Below are 20013 nucleotides of genomic sequence, written 5' to 3' on the forward strand. Positions count from 1 at the left end.
CTCCTCCTCCTCCTCCTCCTCCTCCTGCTCCTCCTGCTCCTCCTGCTCCTCCTGCTCCTCCTGCTCCTCCTGCTCCTCCTCCTCCTTCTCATCATTCTTTTCATCTTTCTTTCTTATGTTTCTACTTCATCTTGTTGTTCTTCTTGTTCTTCTTGTTTTTTCTTGTTCTTTTGGAATCTTTCTCTCAATGTTATGAATTCAAGTGAGAAGTAACAACCGTGAGAAAAAAAGACAGACAGAGAGAAAGAGAGAGAGAGAGAGAGAGAGAGAGAGAGAGGATCATCAATGCAGATCCATTTCCTTCCTTTTCGTGACACTACCAAGAATTTATCCTTCCGAGCACGCCCATTTTACCTCCCGGGTCTTTTTTTTATATTTTTTTATATTTTTTTTTTTTTTTTACAAGCAAGAAAATGTCGAAGATGCGTTTAAATAACTCACTCTACCAATTCCGTTCAACTTTGATCAATTTTCTTTTTTACAAATCGACTCGTGAGAACGCGAACTTACTTCATCGTTTAGAGTTGTTGCATTTATGAACGTTTGAAAAATCTTCTTGTTTGTACTTTTACAATTGAATATGTCGATTAATCTTATTTTTGTATTCATTGGATTATTCGAAAAGTAGAATAGAATAGAATAATTTTTATTCTGATTTCCCGAAGGATTACCATTCTTTTATATTCCCTTCTAACATCTCCTTTCCTCCTTTCTCCTCATCTCCCGTCTTTGGAGCCTCTTATTCGGAAAGTAATTTTGGTTTTTTTGAGGGGGGGAGAGGGGGAGAAATAAGGACAATTTTTACTAGGATTTTTTAGGATTTTCAAGTGGACATAAACAATTGGAATTTAATTTATCACTTGACATACAAATAAAAATGCTTGACGTTTCATTTTGAAAATTAAATAAGGTTGATAATTAATTAAGTAATCTAATTTAAGTAATAATAATTTAAGTAGTAATATTTATGTAATTTAAGTAATAATAATTTAAGTAGTAATATTTAAATAATTTAAGTAATAATAATTTAAGTAGTAATATTTATGTAATTTAAGTAATAATAATTTAAGTAGTAATATTTAAGTAATTTAAGTAGTATAATATTTAAGTAATTTAAAAGTAATACTAATTTTAATATTTATTATATTAATATTAATATTTTTTAATTATTTATAAATAAAATTGAATAATTTTTTTAACGTGTGATATTATACTTCAAAAAGCAGAAACAACCAAAAACAATTTTTAACGTTTTGGAGACGTCAAAGTTTACAATGGCACATGAAATAATTTCCCAGTAGCACAAAATATTGAATACAAGTGTATTTGTATTATGTATACATGTGTATTGAATATTTTTCAGTATTTTGTGCTACTAGAGAAATGACATCTTCGAGAAATCATTATATGTGTCAAGTTGTTAATTTAAACACTTACCAATCTTACTTATTGTTATTTAACAATTTGCATCAACTGATGAATGCATTTATTGTTTTAAGAAAAAAAAGTGAAATAACTTGTCGAACAACCCAATGAAAATTTGTCTACTTTAAACGATGACGTTTGTATTTATTTATTAATTTATTAGATATAGTTAGAACATGTGTAATATATATGTGTTCTACTATGATTCTATAGAGAGACGTAGGGTTATAGACAGTTGTTCTAAAGTAAACATGTTCTAGTGATATATCATAGATATATATATATATATATATATATATATATATATATATATATATATATATGTATGTATGTATGTATGTATGAATGTATGTATGTATGTACTTACAAAGATTGTCACGACGTGTAATATAGTATGATGGTTAGCATATTATAAGTGTCGACGAACTATGCGTTTGACTTTAGTGTTTATAGAAAGATAATAAAGTGTACGAGTATATCGATTGACATAAGAAATAGTTTCAAACATGCAATGAACTTCCGTACATGCGCACTAACTAATTTCAAAATTATTTCTAACATATCTTTTCTATTAAAAACACTTTTATATTTTTACGGATTATTTTTCTGTTCTTTTTTTTTTTTTAAACACATCTTGCGATAATATTTATTAAATGTTTTATAATATAAATATTTTATTTTATACTAGGGGTGCCTCATCATGCGTTGTTGTGGCTCACAATCACTCCGATAGACACGACTTTAATTAATAAACAAATAATTCGCAATAAATTGAGATATAAACTATCCTATCTTTCAAGTTGAATGAAACTGCACAGAGTGTGTAAAATTTAATTAAAATCGGTTCAGTAATTTAGGAGTCCATTGCGGACAAACAACGTGACACGTAATTTATATTTATTAAGAAGAAGATATATAAATTTGGTTATATAAAATTTATATATTTATAATATATAAAAATTTAGAATATTGATATTATAAAATAAAAATATCTAAATTTTGTATTAAAATTTAATAATAAATAAATAAAAAAAAAAAACTACTTTCAATCGATTTAGATGTGTTTAATGACATTAAAATACGATAAGGATGTATTTGAAATTTGTAATAATAAATTGATAATAAAATTATAAACTGTTTGTTTTTGTGTAAGACAATCGATGAAATTTTTGCATTTGTGTTTGTTTGTTTTTATTTTTTTTTTTTTTTTTTTTTCTTAATGGAAATAATTTAAACGTTGATTTTAAAACATGTTAACGAGGTATAAACTTTCACGAGGTTCAAAGAAATACATAGCAAAGAATAAAACGAAACTTCGTCAAGTTGCAATTTAAAGTAAGTACTTAAGTAAGTAAGTACTAGAAGCGTAGATGTTTAGATAAGTATAAACCAGCAAGTTTATGCGTTAGACGTCGTTTACTTGACTTCACTCTTACTTTATTACTGTTAACAGTGGAAAAAGAAACTCTTACCAGAATGAAATATACAGGGATTTAAGAGAACGTCGGACACAACCATCATTGTTGATATTTTCCAACTAACCATGCTATGTGAAAATAGCTTAAACCTTTTTATTACTCGACAAACAATCCCTTTTCTCTCTTTCTGTCTCTCTTTTACAGAAAAAAAAAGAAAAAAGAACCTAAGTTTGTAAAGATAAAATAAAATAGAATTTCATTTCAAGACAATAGAATGAAACCAACCAAACTATTTATTATCTATCAGATTAATCAAATATTCTTATTTGTTAGAAATATATATTTCATTTTTAAATAGATTTTTTTTTTTTTCAAAATATTATATACAACCAAATTTAATTATTCTCATGAAAAAAAAAAAAGAAAAAAAAAAGTAATTCTAGCAAAGTACTGCAACGAAACATTCCATATTGAAAAACATTATTTTTATATTATTTTATTATAAATTAATTATAAATATAATATATGTGATAATATACAAATATAAAATTATAAAAATGTAATAAATATTATTAAATATAATAATACATTTAAAATATCTTGGCAAAAGTAAATCTTAGAATGTGTTTCAAATTCAAAAAGACAAAATATATATATATATATATATTATAAAACAAATATATTTCAAGAGTATAATTAATCTTTGATTTTTTCTTTTTTTTTTTTTCAATTCGACAAATGTTAAATAAAATATCGAACAATATTTGTACATTGTTTTCCCACTGTAATAATTATCAGGCACGTGTAATCTGTGAAAAAAAAAAAAAAAAAGGTAAAACGATCTTTACACGATAATTTTGTTTGTTTGTATTTTTCTTTTTTTCTTTTTTGCAAAAAGTATCTCACATACGAAAACGTGCGAAAGTTCCACGAAGAAGGAGTAGAATCTTACAGAAGTAATCCTAGAGAAGAAAGGTTGAAGAAAAGAAAAAAAAAAAAGAAAACAAAATGAATGAGGAGGGTTGAACTGTGAATCGTGTTTGCAAATGTGTATGGAATAATGAACAATGAAAATAGTATCGGTCGGCGGTCACGGTGCAATCGAACGAACAGAAACGTTTCTCGCTTGACGTGTAATTTCGAATACGATTAACGAAACGATAGTGTTGGTTGGCACCTTACGCAGCAAAGCCAACGTTCAAACTCCTTTTCTAAAGGTTTCGACCGACGAGAACTTCCGTTCTCCGTGGGCGGGACTTTACTAACGCATCTATAATTGCCTTATTAAACGAATAATAGAAGAAACTACCGGCTGCCTTCTTTTGCTCTATTTCCAAGCACTTATTTCAATCTACATATTATTCTATTCCTCTCTCTCTCTCTCTCTTTGATCTATTTCTTTTATTTTTTATATTCTTTCTTTTGCTATTTATTAATTTTTTTCTTTTTGAAATGAAAACTTCTTTAGAATGAGAGTGATCTGAAAAGTAAATAAACGGAAACGGAGCTATGTAACGAAGCTATGAAACGGCTACTATACTAAATATAGAGAAAAAGAAAGACAAACATATAGGATTGAGCTTGCAAGAGAATGAGACGGAATGTAGCTATACAGTTTTTCCTATTCTCGGTCTCCTCTTTATGCTATGCTTCGTAGCTATCGCTCCTGGTTGTATAAGTGTGTGTTTGTGTGCGACTGCATACTACAAAGAGTGGACACATATTATTTCGATACTAAACCTGATTGTAAGTAGAAGAGATATAAGGGTAGAAGAATAAACAGAGATAACCACGTAGGTATGAGAGAAAGAGAATAAGATCCAAACGAACCGACTCAATAATTTTCGGAAGAAACCTCACTACTTTCCGAAAAGTAAGTTAATAAACAAATATTAAATTACGCCTTTCGTATATAATATTGATGAATTTGTGATATAGCGTATATATACGCCTTTAACAATCAAAGGATTAATAAACAAATATTAAATTACCGATGAATAATTATCAAAACATTTAGTAATAATATAAGTTTGAGTAAATAGATTGGTGAAAGGGTTAAAAAGACAAGAGACTATTACTATTATAAGATATACCTTTTCATTCCCGATTTCACATTATGCAAGAAAGTTAGCCGGCATACACACGCGTGTATGATGTCTCACTTCCTGCCGAGAGAGCAGCTGCCGTGAAATCGCGGATCACGGGCGCGATGTGAAATCGCGTCTGTTCTTTTTAAACAACTGCTGCTCTCCGCGCACTTATTCTTCGATCTTTTCATTCGTCGTCCTTTCCTTTTATGAAAACATTTACATATATACATACCTATATACATATACATATGTATGCACTACATGTGTGTGTGTGTGTATGTATGTAAAAATACTTAGTACAGATTTCGAACATCTTTTAAAACGTTGAGCGCCACACGAATTTTTATGGAAATTCTTGTCAGGCCACAGGTTTTACTTTGTATTGAAAAATAGTTGTGCGTGTCAGTCATTGGTGACTGACGTGGCCTTAACGTAAATTCAACTGTCAGTCATCGATGACTGACATGGCGCTCAACTTGTTAACCATTCGTTTTTCTCCACTTTTTACTTTCTTTTTTTTTCTTTTTTCTTTTTTGTTTGGTCTTTCACATACCTGACTCGTTTTAATTCTTTCCGCTTGTAATTTTACGAGCACCGCGTACTACACATCGTCCAACTTTTTCTTCCTTCCTTCCTTCCTTCTATTTGGACCCATCGCGAGCAGATGCAAACAATTTCTCTTCGGGTAGATGTGTCTTACGATGAATTGTAAAAAAAAAAAAAAAAGAGAGACAGAAAGAGAGATAAATAACAAACAAACAAAATTAAGAGTCATTAATATGTTTTATGATTATATATTATGTATTCACGATAATTAGTCATGATAATTATTTAAAGATAAGGACGAGAGTCTGAGCCACGATTTCGAATGACTTCAAACGTGTGCAAACTGTAAACTTTTTTTTTTTTCAAAATTCCTATTTGAATGGTACATGCGAAAGTAAAAACCCAACACATCTGATAATTGCGTAACGAACAAATCTAATTGCAAAGAGAGTACGTGTTTTTTTTTTTTTCTTAATATTTATTATATATATTTTTTTTTTAATAAATTATTTCATTAACACTGTAATGGTCGATCATACAACTAGCGTGTGATTACTGGAATAATAATTATTGGTCGTTATTTATTTATAATTTTATATATTTAACCCTTTGAGTGTTATAGACGCATATATGCGTTTGGTAAAATTTACTAACCTTATCGTTCGAAGCATAATATGTGTTTGTTAATATTTATGTATAAAGTAATTTAATATTTGTATTAATTAATTAAATTATATTCACATAATATATATATATATATATAAGAAAAACTTTAAATTATTAATTATAATAATTATATAAATATAATAATAAAATAAATATAATAATAATAATTATATAATAATAAAATATATAATATAATAATAAAACTATTAAAAATATAATTTATTATTAAAATCCGATTAATAATAAATTATTCTGTTCCTACAAAACATTTTAGATAAAAGTATTCATCACGCAAAGGGTTAAAATTATTATAAAATTAAATTTGTTATTTTTTGTTAATTTTGTGCTCGTAAAATAAATAAACTTTGTGTAAATTAATTCTTCAAAAATATTGATACGACGTTTAACTGCGTAAACGTAAAAGCCATTAAAGTGTTAAAAAACTACACTGAAACAAATCAAAATAATCCCCCTAAATGACATCATCTTAAAAAAAAAAAAAATAATAAAACTAAATGAAAATATAATCTAATAGAAAAACAAGTATCAATATATACATACATATATATATATATATAAGGACGTATCAATTACAATTAAATTAATGACGAGCTATAGTAAAAGAGTAGTAAAACTGACTGAGATCTTTCATGGGCCCAAGGCGACGGCCCAGATGCGCAGGTATGCGCAGCCGTGTAAGCAGTGCAGCCAAGAGTTGTGCACATCTGCTTGGATCCCTAAAAGTCGAATGCCGCGAGTAATGTTGTTACATATATATAATATGTATGTATGTGTACTATAATACCAGGTATATAATACATGTATATGTAATGTGCATTAAGCATCGCAGGTTCTCGCTATGGCGAAAAGAAGTTAAAAGGAAGGTGGGGTGGTACCACCTTTCCTATCAGAATATACGATCAACTCGGTAGCAGTCACGACCGGCTGGCTGAGATAAGAATCAAACCAAACGGAGGCAACCCCTTTTGATCAGTGAGTTAGTTCTCTCCATTTCTTTCTTTCTTTCTTTCTATCTATCTATCTTTTAATGTTTTAGCCTTTTCGCAGGCACCTTGCGACGATTCCCTTCTTCTTCTTCTTCTTCTTCTTCTTCTTCTTCTTATTCTTCTTTCTGCTGCCCTTACATATTCACCCCGAGAACGATAAAGGAACAACACATTTTGATGGTGTGTTAGTTAGTATGCTCGACAACAATATCGCCATCTGTATCCTCATTAGGTTAAGCGATACAAACAGTCTGTGGTCTCTCACCTCGAAAACTCGTACGGCTGGCATACCACCGTTTGCCTAAGGCTGTCCACCACCACCACCACCACTATCACCATCAACCACCTTCTTTCTTTCTTTCTTTCTTTTTCTTATGTTGTAGATCTTTCTGTTCATTCTTTCCTCGGTTCGTCTACCACCGGCCCGTTTAACGGCCATTATATGGACTATTACGTTACTTCTCAAGTGGAAAACTGCCAACTGGGACGATGGGATATACCTCAGTCCTTAAACAAAACGGACTTTTAATTACAACAAAATTATGCATAACTCTTGGTGTAATTTTTTATAAAATTGAGGAATAAAACGAGACTGCTAATAAATAAGCAAATCTTATTTTGTTAAATTAGGAATAAAACGTGTATGTAGTAAGTTTGATATCTTGAAACATGGTCAAGGTACTTAACCCTATCAAAGAAACTAACTTTTAAATAATATATCTGCATGTAACTCTTAATTAATATATAAGATATTATTATAATATTTATTGTACTAATTATTTAATATATTAAATATTATAATATATAAAAAATTATAATAATTATAATATATTAATATTATATAAATTATAAAAAATGATCTGTGGCTCGATGCTAGAGTCTGAGATTGATAATAACCGTGGTGGTTTGTATCGCGGGTTCGAATCTTACCAGTCCAGAAAAAATATAATAAATTATATAATTAATATAAATATATATTATTATTAATATATATTATAATAATTATTATAATATTTTATATAATATTACAATAATTATAAATATATTAATATTAAAGATTATATAAAAAATATATATTATATAAATATTATAATTATTATAATATTATATAATAATGAAATAATTATAATAAAAAATATTATAGTAATTAAATAATTACAATACAAAATATTATAATAATTATATAATAAAAAACAAAATAACGTATAACTTTGAGTGTAACTTAACAAAAATACAAAATAAATCGAAACTCCCTAATAAAACAAATCCTATTTCGTAAATTTACCTAAGTTAGGAAATAGTTATTATGTAGTTTACTTTAATATCCTAAGACACATGGTCAAGATACTTAACGAATGAAAAAACGTCTTGTAAATAGTATGAAATACAGAAATAAATAAGTAATAAGTAATAGACTGGTATTCCGGAAACATGGCGCTAAGGTGAAGACAAAAGCGTGAAGATGTAAGTAACGCGACGAGCGTGAAACGTGCTCGTTAAAACGTCTCAAACTATCTTCTTCTTATATATATATATATATATATATATATATATATATATATATATATTTATATATATAAATATGTGTGTACCTGTGTAAAATACCTTTCTTCGTGTAAAGATCTCTGTAAATAGAAAGACAGAGTAGGACAATAAAAAAAGAAATAGAAATCTTTAAATATACGCTACTCGAATTATATACATTTATACATATACATATTTTTTATAGAATACCATGAATAATCGTCGTAATAAAAAAACACACGCAACTGACTAAAAAAGAAAAAAAAAAAAGTCGAGAAATATGGGAAAATAAAAGCATATTATGTTATATTTATAATGGTGCATTGAACTAAGTCGAGCTTAGGTTGTTATCGTTGTTGTTTCGAGAGAAAGAAAAAAAAGATAGAAGGAGGAGGAAGAGGAAGAGGGGGATGACAAAATTTAGGGGAAAGTTTCTTCTTCTTTTTTTTTTTTTCTTTTTTTTTTGAAAATGACACGGTACGGTGTGTGGCCACCCACGCGATAGGAATACGAACAGGTAGAAAGAAATGAATGAATGCGATATACGCGCGCGCAAGATACGACAATGGTCGTGTCGTGCATAATGACGAAGAAAAGATAGAAAAGAGAGGAGAATAAGAAGAGAATAAGAGAAGAAGAAGCAGGCAACACAGGCTTTGTATTGAAAGGCAAATGAGAGGAGAGCCATGAGACACGTTCTTGTCAGTGCGCTCTCCTTTTCTTTTCCTCACCTTCTCGTCTCGTCTCGTCTTGTCTCGTCTTGTCTCGTCTCGTATTTTCCTCTGTTCGACACACAACTCCTTTCTATTGCGCACCCACATCCGTTGCCTTTTCAAGTAGCACCCCGAAAACACACCTTACGCAAATTAATGTCGCATGTTTAACGGGGTCCTAGAGATAAAAAGAAATAAAGAAAGAAAATGTCGAAACAAACCGGACATGAACGACGACAAGCCTATTCTGATCGTTGACTTGTGTCATCGTTTTTAAGATAATACAAGTAAATCATTCTTTTGATGATGTTGCCATACTTAAATCTTACACGTCATCTATATTCCTAAACGATTACAATAATAATAATAATAATAATATAAGTGTTGTACGTAAGATTTCAACGGAGCATTCGTTATTAAATAAATTATATTTATTAGAGTTTTTTTTCTTCTTTTTTTTAATTATTATTAAATTATTTATTTTATTATTATTATTATACTAACTAATGTATTCTTTTTTTTAACGATTAAATTGATAATTATATTTTTAGTTGAATTCGAATTCTTTATAAAAATATCTGACATTGTACTTATATAGGATGATTTTTAAATTATAAACCATTTTATTCTATTTACAATCAACATTTTTTTATAATTATATTTTTTACGTATAGTTATAGACAAAAATATAATTTAAAAAAAAAAATCAAAAAGTTATTTAAACTTTTTACCAATCGATACAAGAAGAATTTTTTATTACCGACTAAGTTCAGTCGGTAAGAACAATAATTAATTATTGCTAATTTTGAAATATGCTTTATTTAAATAAAAGAAAATTATCGAAATGATTATACAAGAAAATATTTTCTTTTCATTTTATCTTTCTCAATAAATACTTATTTAAAATTATCGTCGTATTTTAAAGGTCTTCTCGAACAATACATTGCCATCTGTCGATCAATCAAAGCAATATTTTTGAATCTTTTCAAAGATTCCTACTATATCGACCGAAAAGCTAAGACAAAGTGAAGGAACAGTCGATAAAGTAGAAAAAAAATTGATGATATTTCAAACATAATATTAAAAGAACAAATATAATTAATTATAGATTATTATTTTAATATACATATATACGCAAACATACACACAACACACATAAGTCATGGATCGTTCTCGAATAAAATTATGAACAACTTTCTAAACTTTTATTATTTTTACGACGATCATTAAATGTCTAACATTGATTAATTTCAATTTTTAAATATTTACTTTTCATATAAGATACTAAATATTATTCTAAAAATATGCATTAACTAATTACAAAATTAAAATTACATTTGTATCATTATTTATATAAAAATATTACGCCTGTAGGTATGCAACCCTCCAGACGCACTTTGAAAATGTTGCTTGCGAGCGCCATCTGTTGGGACGGAATTTTTTTTCACTTCAAACTGTTTATACACGCATGTATTACGGGTTGCCTATGTTTCGGGCAGAAAAAAAATTCCATCCAAACAGATGGCGCTCGCAAGCAACATTTTCAAAATGTGTCTGGAGGGTTGCAACCTTATAGGCGCGCATTATTATAATTATTAAATAATTAATTAGAAAAAAAAAAGTACGAAATAATATTATAATAATAATATATAATAAATTATCCTCCTACACCTGATAAATATGCACTCGTCTTATTTTCTCGAAACTTGATCCATTAAACGTTTCACTTTTAACTTGTGTGATCTACACACATGTTTTTTTAAAGTGTACTTTAGATGTCTAAAAACAATATGCACTTGGTCCCAAAGCAAAAAAAAAAGATTTGAAACCTGTCAAAATCTTGGTTTTACTGAAACACTTCAAAACTATGAGAATTTGATACAGTAGCGTTTGTTAAATCGTAGCGCACGCCACCTAAACCGGAAGTTAAGTCAAAGGTTAAAGTCAGGTGGTCAAGTGGTTAAAGACAGTAAATGCTATGCTACACTATTGGGATCTCTAGCACTTGAATACGCCATCTGGTGGCTAAATTCAAAATTAGTGTAGATAGGTCGAATTTTGCTACGCCACGCCCCTTCCAGAGATCCCAATCTGTAAAATTTATAGTTTCTTAAGACAAAATATACAATTTATAAATTCTTATTATATAATAATAACACCTTTTATATTTGAATTCAGATAATGGAGTTTGCAACTAATCATTTCTATCTTTTTACAAACAACAAATGAAATAAACAGGACTAATATAATTTAGATAAAACCACGATACTCAACACAGCATATTTTCTGAGTTGCTTTAATTATTTGTATGTGTGTGTATGTGATTTTATTTAAATTGTTTAATAAAAATTGTAAAAATTAATATCCTTTGTAAGAATGCAACTTCACATTTGATTGGTTGACATAATAAAAAGATTGAACCTATCAACGTGATATTTAAATATGACAAGTATTATCGTTTTGTAAACATTTGACAATACTCTTACGTAAAGAAGTATATTACTAATAATAAATGAATATTCAAAATTTGATTAAGTTCATTGAGTGAAAATCTATGAAATTTAGTAGTCATAAAAATGCGTGAAGATCAAACGAATGTAAATGGAAATACGATATTGATAACTGGATTTGGACCATTTGATAAACATGTTGTTAATGCAAGTTGGGAAGCTGTCAAAGAATTGTCTAAATTGTGGCCACAAACAGAATTATGTAACATTCAACTAATAACAAAACAGATACCTGTATCTTACCAATACGTGTCTACAGAAATATCTAAATTATGGGAAGAATATGATCCAATAGTACGTAGCTCTGTGTTTAATTCATGAATTAATTAAATAATAATTATTATTAATAAACATGTGATAATTAATTGTTACTGTTTTCTTTTTTCTTTTTTTTTTTTAGATTGTTATACACGTCGGTGTTTCTTACAAAGCAAGTTGTTTAACTATAGAACATATTGCTCATAATACAGGCTACGTACGACCAGACATAGATGGTAAATGTCCCTATGAATCACAGGACATTTGTCATGCTTTAAAAACTAACATAAATGTTAAGAACCTTTGCGACAGTATTAATGAAAATTCAAAAGAAAGTGGATGCACTGCTTGCATTTCTCACGATGCTGGAAGATATCTATGCGAATACATATTTTATCAATCATTGAATATTAAAACACACAAAACATTATTCATTCATGTTCCTGATCTTAATGTATATTCTAGCCTGCAAACTGCCAAGGGTTTATACGATATCATATGTTTTCTTGTTAAAAATTTAAACGATGATTAAAAACGTATTGAACGTTATACGTAGGTTGAAACATAAATAATGGCAACTATTTATTCACAATCGATACAAAAGAGTTACAATGTTTGTACCTGTTACTGTCCCTCAAAGTAGTCACCCCAGCGTTGTGTAGAACCCATTGCCAGCGATGTGGAAGGCGTAGTATACCATTAGCAGAGCCTGTTCTGTTGATGGTGTGAATGGAGCCGGTCTATTGCCATGTCTCATCCAGTGTTACGATAACGGCGTAAGAAAGCCTCTCATTCGTGCTCATAGCACTCCAAGTGAGTCTGAGCAGCGTCGTGACGCATCCATTTCTGCATTTCCGTCAATTTCATGCGGAACCCATCGTGTCATTCGCTTCAGAACTGTTCCAGAGATTCGACAGGCAGTAGACCACCGTTCCATTCGCACCATCAACAATAACAGGCTCTGCTAACGGGTTCTAAGACAGTAACAGGTGCAAACATGTAACTCTTTTGTATCGGTTGTGAATAAATAATTGCCACTATTTAAGTTCCAACCCCTACGTAATATAAAAAAAATATTAAATTTGACTATTATCTTATAAAAAACCATTGATATTTAATATCTGTCATTTTTTGTTGTTAACCTTAACATTTAATATAAATACATAAATGTGGTAAGTGTATATTTTAGTCATTTTATTATGAACCATCTTGAAATTTCGTTCGTGTAGGTGGAATATTATATCTGAGTTCAAGATATTCAGGTTTTCGTAACATTGTAGCAACGTGTCCTAATTGTATCGTACAATCTGGATTTAAATTAGATGGTAACAATGTACACTCTCTTTCCAATATACACGCTAAACCTTCTAATAATTCTACAAAACCCATAGAAGCTGCTGCTCTGCGTAACCTATTTACTTCCTATTAAAATAGAGATCAACATTGTTCAAATGTTAACAAAAAAAAAAAACAAATTTACCAGATGACATCTTAAACGTACCTTGTAAAAGTTTTGCGTCTTCTCGGGTAATTTTCTAGCGTGTCTTAAAATTTTTTGAATATCTGATTGTAATCCTAATTGTCGAATCCACGAAGGTGCATTTTGTGTGTAACTTCTTTTCTCTGTTGGTCTAACAGGAAAAGAAGCTTGTGCTCCTTGAGCTGAATCAGCTGGACCTAAATTATTGAAATTACCTAACCATGGTATGATATCAACTCCTGGTTCTAGAACTGTTAACATTAAATTAGACTTCTTTTTTGTATCTGCCCAGGAATAAATAAAACCGAACCAATCATTATTCAATAAACATAGAGCTGCCATATTTTCTACCTACAAATAATGATCTTAATTAAATACTTTTCTATAAGACTAATATAATAAGTTATTATAATAATAATAATAATAATAATAAAGAACCTTCAAAGCTCCATGAAGTAATACACAAAAAGATGCATTGTTTCCATCATCGCCATTTTCATCCGTATCAGATTCCTCATCCAATATCACTCCTTGCATATTTGCATTTTTTTCAGTGGGCAATGACAAAATTAAATGTCTGGAAATAGCATTTGGACTACCAACATCTGCCACTGATATAAATCCACAAATTTCAATATTCTTCGATATCATTACACCAGATATCAATTCAAAATCTGTCTTTTTTGTATATGGCTAAAAAAATAAAATATATATATATATATATATATATATATATATATATATATATATATATATATATATATATATATATATATATATAATAAAAAGTTTTGGTTATAGATAATAATAATATACATTTATGTAGAAATTATTAATACAATAAATTACCATGGGAGGTGGAGATAGAAGAATACGTGAACCCAAATAGCCACATTTTAGATAGCCTTGGAAAGACACGTAATTTGTCTCTGCTAATTTTTGAAAACATACTGCGACAGAATGCTTTGTGAGAGGAGAGTCCGGGACTAAAATAATACTGTCGCATCCAGCTAGATCAATTAGACGTTGATAAAGAGGTAAACCTACAGATAAGCTTGGATCTACAAAAATATAAATATATAAATGAAAAATATATATGTATAAGATAAATCTAATATAAAATATTACCTTGAGTTGGTGCAATACAAACAACACTTAATTTTCCTGGATATGGAAAAGGTAATGGAAAAGGATTCATATCTCTTGTCACATTTAAAGAATTTAATGAATCTCCCAAAGACATTGGTCCAATTCCAGGATTACCATCTGTAATTAAAACAATTTGACAAGCTGTAGCATTGCCCCATTCTGCCATAACTGCATTATTGACACCATGTAAAGCTGTTTCGATGCAAGTCTTGTCGCATTCCTCTATAAATTCTATTTTTTCACGTATACTATCATAGTCACGAGTAAATGGACATACTATTTTATAAAGTGATGAAAATAATATCTGAAATGAAATTATGCTATGAAAAATTCAATGATCTTGTAGATTTAAACAAAAAAAAAAAACAAAAACAAATGTAAACACAAATAAAAGAATATATTTATTAATGTTTTACCAGAGAAACAAATTCTAATTTGGAATTAGTTTGTAAGTAGTGTAGCAAAGCATTTATTCCATGAACTGCTAAATCATGTCTTGATAATTGTTCACTTGGAGAATTATCATTTACTACAGAAGATCCAACTGCTGCTGGACGTCTCATCGAAAGAGACACGTCTAATGCTATGACTGTTGGCATTTTAATAAATTCATTTAAATACTTCAATTAAAATATATTTAATATTTTTTTTTTGTATTATCCTTTTAACCTGTTAAATGGAAAAAACGCAATGATTATTATGTTTTTATAGGTTAAGTTTACAAAGTATCTATAAATGTTGATACGTCAAATTTGACAACACATACATTTTTTTTTCGAAATATACAATTAATGTTTTTCCTAATATATTAAATAAACTTACGTATATCGTTTGATTAAAAAGAAAGAAAAAAAATGACTAAAACAATGAAATAATTCTTATGTTCGAATCAAGTGTATTCGTCGTGCCATATCACACGTGTTAATGATAATAACATTTTAATAATATTCGTTATAAATTCAATGTGAAATACAAGTTGATATACTCTCATAAAAAGCCATAAGATAAAGAATTAATTGAAAATATTTAATATTATTATTATTTATCGATATAAATTAATTAATCGTTTAATAACATTTAATCATTTATTTCTATTTTACATATGTTCAACCGAAATGTACATAGGTCTGTAAAATTATTTGCTAATGCATTTCGAATTTATGAAAGAAATCGAAATAATGTAATTCATGTGAAATATTATAAATCGTTCAATTTAATAATTCAACAAGTTTTGGAAGAAACTTTGAAGAATAATATGCACGTTAAACAAAATTTATCTAATATAATAGAAGAAAATTTGGTTAAGGCTACTACTACATATATTAAACAATATGATTCATCTTTGACAGATATCAATCAAAATGAAAAGAAAGAAACTTTAAATGAATTATTAAAATCTATGTATCAACAGCCTGTACATTTATTAATTAATGAAATAAATGATATTGATGATAGGTTTTGTAATCTTTTGAAGGTTATGTCGTACTATGATATTTTTAGATCATTGATATTTCTCAATAATATAATACATTCTAAAATAATACAATTAAATTTTTATAATAAATCTATCGAATTATTAAAAACAGGAATAATTAAGAATATTTTTAATAAAGATGAAATAATATTTTGTCTTTATTTCTTTGGTTTGAGAAAAGATAAGAATGCGACAAAGGATGTTAGAGCATCTTGCAAATATCTCAAATTTGATGATTTGTCCTTATTCGAAAAATGCGTAGTATCTGAGACATTGTTTAAATGTGGAGTTAAATTATTACCAAAACAAATGAAAAATATCGAAAATTTGATAGAAACTGAAGCTAAATTTCTAATTAATAATTTGAATCTTTTGGTACCTTTGTGCAAAGTTTTACGACTATCTGGAAATTCTAAAGATTTTTATCCGAATAATTTAAACAATGAAATAGTTAACTGTAATAAAAAATATAACATAATAACAGCAGTTCATATTTTAAAATTATATTCCAATATGTACTTTTCGGAGGCCAATGTATTAAAACGATTGGTTGAAGATATTATGGAAAGTTTATCATTGATAAACAAAACATTTCAAGTTAAATCTAATACTATCTATAAAAAACAAATCTATAAATCTAAATACATAGATGGCTTTTTATGGAGCATTTGTATATTAAATTACAAATTAACGGATGTACAATTGTTGGAAATTATTAATTATATTAATAACATACAATCTTTTATCTACGACGAACCTAAGGAATTGTTACGTATATTGTTATCCTTATGGATTCTTGGATATAAAGCTGAATTTGTATGTTGTACGTTTATGATTTATAATATTTATATTTTACACATGAATATCTTATATAGACAAATATTTTTTAGATGATACAGGAATGCATTAAAAGAAATATTTTTCTTCAAGCGTACAATAACAAATTTTGGAAAATACGAGCGAGTTTATGTTTATTGCTAAATACCATTCAAATAGAATCTCCGAATATTAAATTACCAAATGATTTAATTACTGATGTATATGTAGCATTGAAAATACAAAAATCTGTTAAAATTGTATGCACAATTGTAAGTGGACTTTCAAAAGAAATGAAACTTCAAAACGTTCTTATCAATTCTCCTGCTAAAGGAATTTATATTCCTGGCGTTAGTTTCGATCATTTAACTTTAGGGTAATAATTTAAATAAATAAATAATTATTTATATTATAATATTTATAATTGCACATGTGTTATCATATATATATATATTTCTAATTTTCACAGGTCATTTCATATAGATTTGTTAAACGACATTACGTGTTTAAGATATTCTAAAATTCCACATGGATTATTAAACTTAAAACTTAGATTGATTAAACAGCTCGGTTATCAGTCTATACTAGTAAATGTCTAATTCTATATCTAATATATAAAATATAATATTTTAATAAGATATACATTTTTACATTATATTTTTTTTACTTTGCAGATCGACGAAAACGATCTCGAGGATACAATTGTTGCCTTTAAAAATATTGAAAAATGTTTGAATCAAATACTAAATATTAAGCAATAAATAATTGATATTAATAAGAACAAAAATTACATGTATTTATAAATATATCTATATATCACATATCGTTTCAGTTCACGATTAAAATATTAGCAAATATTCATTTCATATTATAACAAAATTTCCTAATTAGATCTAATGAAACAACGATATATAATATCTCAAGTTATTTTTTTTTTTACATTCAATTTCTGAAGTGTCAAATAATCTTAACATTAATTTTATATAACGAGATTAATATAATAATTAAATATAAAGAGATCCATCAGCTGGTCCTAAATATCTCATTGAAATTAATATTACATCAATTAAAGTCCATACACCGAGTCCTCCAAAACTAAATAATTTTCCAATACCCTCTTGCCAATGTCCCAAATAGAACCTGTTTTGTTATTGAAACATTACTTATGTCTTTAATATTTTATTATATCAACAAATTAAAAGTAAGATCATTAATAATATAAAAAAAACTAAAAGTGTATATTATACTTATCAGTAAACACACATGACACAGAAATGAAACTTCTTACAATTATTGAATGCAACGTACACTAACAAAAATGCACATGCACGTGCACATTGTTCTCTCTAAATAAGTATAGAGTTTTATAAGAAGTTTCATTTTAATAATATTAAAAATTAAAATATTACCTATCTGCACCAAAACCTCCTAAAGTAATGCTCAATATCAATGCAGTTGACCACTTGTATCCTACCGTCCAATTGCATCGTATATTCTTCGTAAACTTTCTTCTACCCAAACATAATACGTTACTATTAACTGTACAATTTGTTCTAAACAAAAAGAGAAGTATGCATTAGGAGTGAATACTTGTAATATATAATTATTTTATAATATTATTTTAATTTAACATACTTGTAATATTGCTGAGGTGATGCTACAGAACTACAAGAATTTTTTAAATGACACTTGTGTTCCCAATGTTCAGTTAAATAACAATAACGACATATGTATTGTTTTTGAAAAACCTTTGCACCCTAATTATAAACAAACAAACAAAATGAGAAATGAGAAAGTAATCGAATAGATTTACGAAGTGTTAGGTTATTTGATACGTACTGAACAATTAACATATTCCTGTATAGTACAATTTGCAGTATAAACATCTCCATAAATGCAACTGAAATTGAAAGTACAGTTTAAACATTCTGCTCCTAAATCCATACACTTTACTCCAACTGGACACAAACCTAAAATTTCTTCCTACGATAGTGCATACAATTGTTCAATTATATCTCCTTATGTTTTTAGATAATTATGTATAGTTCAAATATACATGTAATGTAATATGTGTATAAAAAAAAAAAACAAAAAAAATTCTTACCTTTTTATTATCATCAACAACAGGCGTAGAATTTGTAGGAGTAGCTTTTATAGTATTATTGGGAAGATCTGTTATATCAAATAATATAAAAAGAAATTATTTTACTATTTGAATATATGAATATATATATATAACAAAATATTTACCACTGCCGTAGCACATATTCACTTCTTTAATAATATGTGATAAAAGCGCCAAAAATATAAATAACACGTTTTTTGAATTAATATGAATTACGTTCATTTTCTCGTAACAAAAGAAATGATATTTTAGATTTTTAAAAATATTATTTAACAAATAATGAATTTATTTGTACACATGTCAAAACATTCATTGACTTGGATCGACCTATCGTTTTTACTATTCATAAACAAATAAACCAAACGAAGAAGAGGAAAAGAAAAATATAACCTATAAGATATATTTTCATTAATTATGTAAAACAATTATATATTATTGTTAATACTAATTTAAATAATTTATTATATTATTATAATTTATTATTATATTTACATTTAAGAGATATAAAATAAATAAAGTGTATAAAATATGATTCCAAAAAATGTATAAAATTACAACCAATCACATGCGTTTATTAAAAACGCTACAACCAATCACATACGAAGTCAGAGAAAGGAACTATAATCATTGATTGCAACCATCTATGTATCCAATTACGCTTATCTAGTTACTAGTGACATTGTAGATGGCATGAAATATTACTTGCTAGTTCTATGCAGTGGTTTATTTTGGTGACTACAGGCTTCTCGTACATTAACAGGCTGCAAATTCATTTCAATAGAATTTTATAACTACGGGGGGACTATGAGGTA

The 20013-nt window shown here is 27.7% G+C and overlaps 4 protein-coding genes across 5 annotated transcripts; 2 read left to right on the plus strand and 2 right to left on the minus strand.

Annotated features, from left to right (window-relative positions):
* Positions 1 to 11434: 11434 nt before the first annotated feature.
* On the plus strand, positions 11435 to 13965 carry LOC107070114 (pyroglutamyl-peptidase 1). 2 transcript variants are annotated; one of them, XM_089172115.1, is made up of 3 exons: positions 11435 to 12193; positions 12300 to 12393; positions 13796 to 13965. In XM_089172115.1, exons 1-3 carry the CDS (start codon positions 11966 to 11968, stop codon positions 13816 to 13818), a joined length of 345 nt encoding a protein of 114 aa, XP_089028241.1. In that variant the 5' UTR covers positions 11435 to 11965; the 3' UTR covers positions 13819 to 13965. The 2 variants fall into 2 exon arrangements, with proteins under 2 accessions (XP_089028241.1, XP_015183499.1); XM_015328013.2 differs by lacking the exon at positions 13796 to 13965 and having other exon boundaries at positions 11445 to 12193; positions 12300 to 13338.
* On the minus strand, positions 13331 to 15739 carry IntS14 (integrator complex subunit 14). The gene is made up of 7 exons (XM_015328012.2): positions 15609 to 15739; positions 15203 to 15455; positions 14766 to 15090; positions 14487 to 14698; positions 14076 to 14330; positions 13659 to 13988; positions 13331 to 13579 (listed from the first exon to the last, which is right to left on the minus strand). Exons 2-7 carry the CDS (start codon positions 15383 to 15385, stop codon positions 13355 to 13357), a joined length of 1530 nt encoding a protein of 509 aa, XP_015183498.1. The 5' UTR covers positions 15386 to 15455; positions 15609 to 15739; the 3' UTR covers positions 13331 to 13354.
* A 149-nt stretch (positions 15740 to 15888) lies between these two features.
* On the plus strand, positions 15889 to 17897 carry LOC107070115 (uncharacterized). Its single transcript, XM_015328014.2, has 4 exons — positions 15889 to 17076; positions 17151 to 17452; positions 17546 to 17663; positions 17751 to 17897. Exons 1-4 carry the CDS (start codon positions 15889 to 15891, stop codon positions 17835 to 17837), a joined length of 1695 nt encoding a protein of 564 aa, XP_015183500.2. The 3' UTR covers positions 17838 to 17897.
* A 103-nt stretch (positions 17898 to 18000) lies between these two features.
* Positions 18001 to 19567, minus strand: amx (TM2 domain-containing protein 3 almondex). The gene is made up of 6 exons (XM_015328015.2): positions 19327 to 19567; positions 19181 to 19248; positions 18916 to 19059; positions 18712 to 18833; positions 18486 to 18629; positions 18001 to 18216 (listed from the first exon to the last, which is right to left on the minus strand). Exons 1-6 carry the CDS (start codon positions 19421 to 19423, stop codon positions 18081 to 18083), a joined length of 711 nt encoding a protein of 236 aa, XP_015183501.1. The 5' UTR covers positions 19424 to 19567; the 3' UTR covers positions 18001 to 18080.
* Positions 19568 to 20013: the final 446 nt, after the last annotated feature.

Source organism: Polistes dominula, unplaced genomic scaffold (assembly GCF_049000335.1).
Source record: "Polistes dominula isolate Pdom_NZ unplaced genomic scaffold, Pdom_raw_medaka contig_73, whole genome shotgun sequence".
Taxonomy (NCBI): domain Eukaryota; kingdom Metazoa; phylum Arthropoda; class Insecta; order Hymenoptera; family Vespidae; genus Polistes; species Polistes dominula.

Coding starts and splice junctions, on each gene's coding strand:
- LOC107070114 (XM_015328013.2), top strand. CDS start 11,966: ATGCGTGAAGATCAAACGAATGTAAATGGAAATACGATATTGATAACT. Junction 12,194..12,299: donor GGGAAGAATATGATCCAATA/GTACGTAGCTCT, acceptor TTTTTTTTTTAG/ATTGTTATACACGTCGGTGT.
- IntS14 (XM_015328012.2), bottom strand. CDS start 15,385: ATGCCAACAGTCATAGCATTAGACGTGTCTCTTTCGATGAGACGTCCA. Junction 15,091..15,202: donor AATTAGAATTTGTTTCTCTG/GTAAAACATTAA, acceptor ATTTCATTTCAG/ATATTATTTTCATCACTTTA. Junction 13,989..14,075: donor TACTTCATGGAGCTTTGAAG/GTTCTTTATTAT, acceptor CATTATTTGTAG/GTAGAAAATATGGCAGCTCT.
- LOC107070115 (XM_015328014.2), top strand. CDS start 15,889: ATGTTCAACCGAAATGTACATAGGTCTGTAAAATTATTTGCTAATGCA. Junction 17,077..17,150: donor TTGGATATAAAGCTGAATTT/GTATGTTGTACG, acceptor AATATTTTTTAG/ATGATACAGGAATGCATTAA. Junction 17,664..17,750: donor TCGGTTATCAGTCTATACTA/GTAAATGTCTAA, acceptor TTTACTTTGCAG/ATCGACGAAAACGATCTCGA.
- amx (XM_015328015.2), bottom strand. CDS start 19,423: ATGAACGTAATTCATATTAATTCAAAAAACGTGTTATTTATATTTTTG. Junction 18,834..18,915: donor AGGAATATGTTAATTGTTCA/GTACGTATCAAA, acceptor GTTTATAATTAG/GGTGCAAAGGTTTTTCAAAA. Junction 18,217..18,485: donor GGAGGTTTTGGTGCAGATAG/GTAATATTTTAA, acceptor ATAACAAAACAG/GTTCTATTTGGGACATTGGC.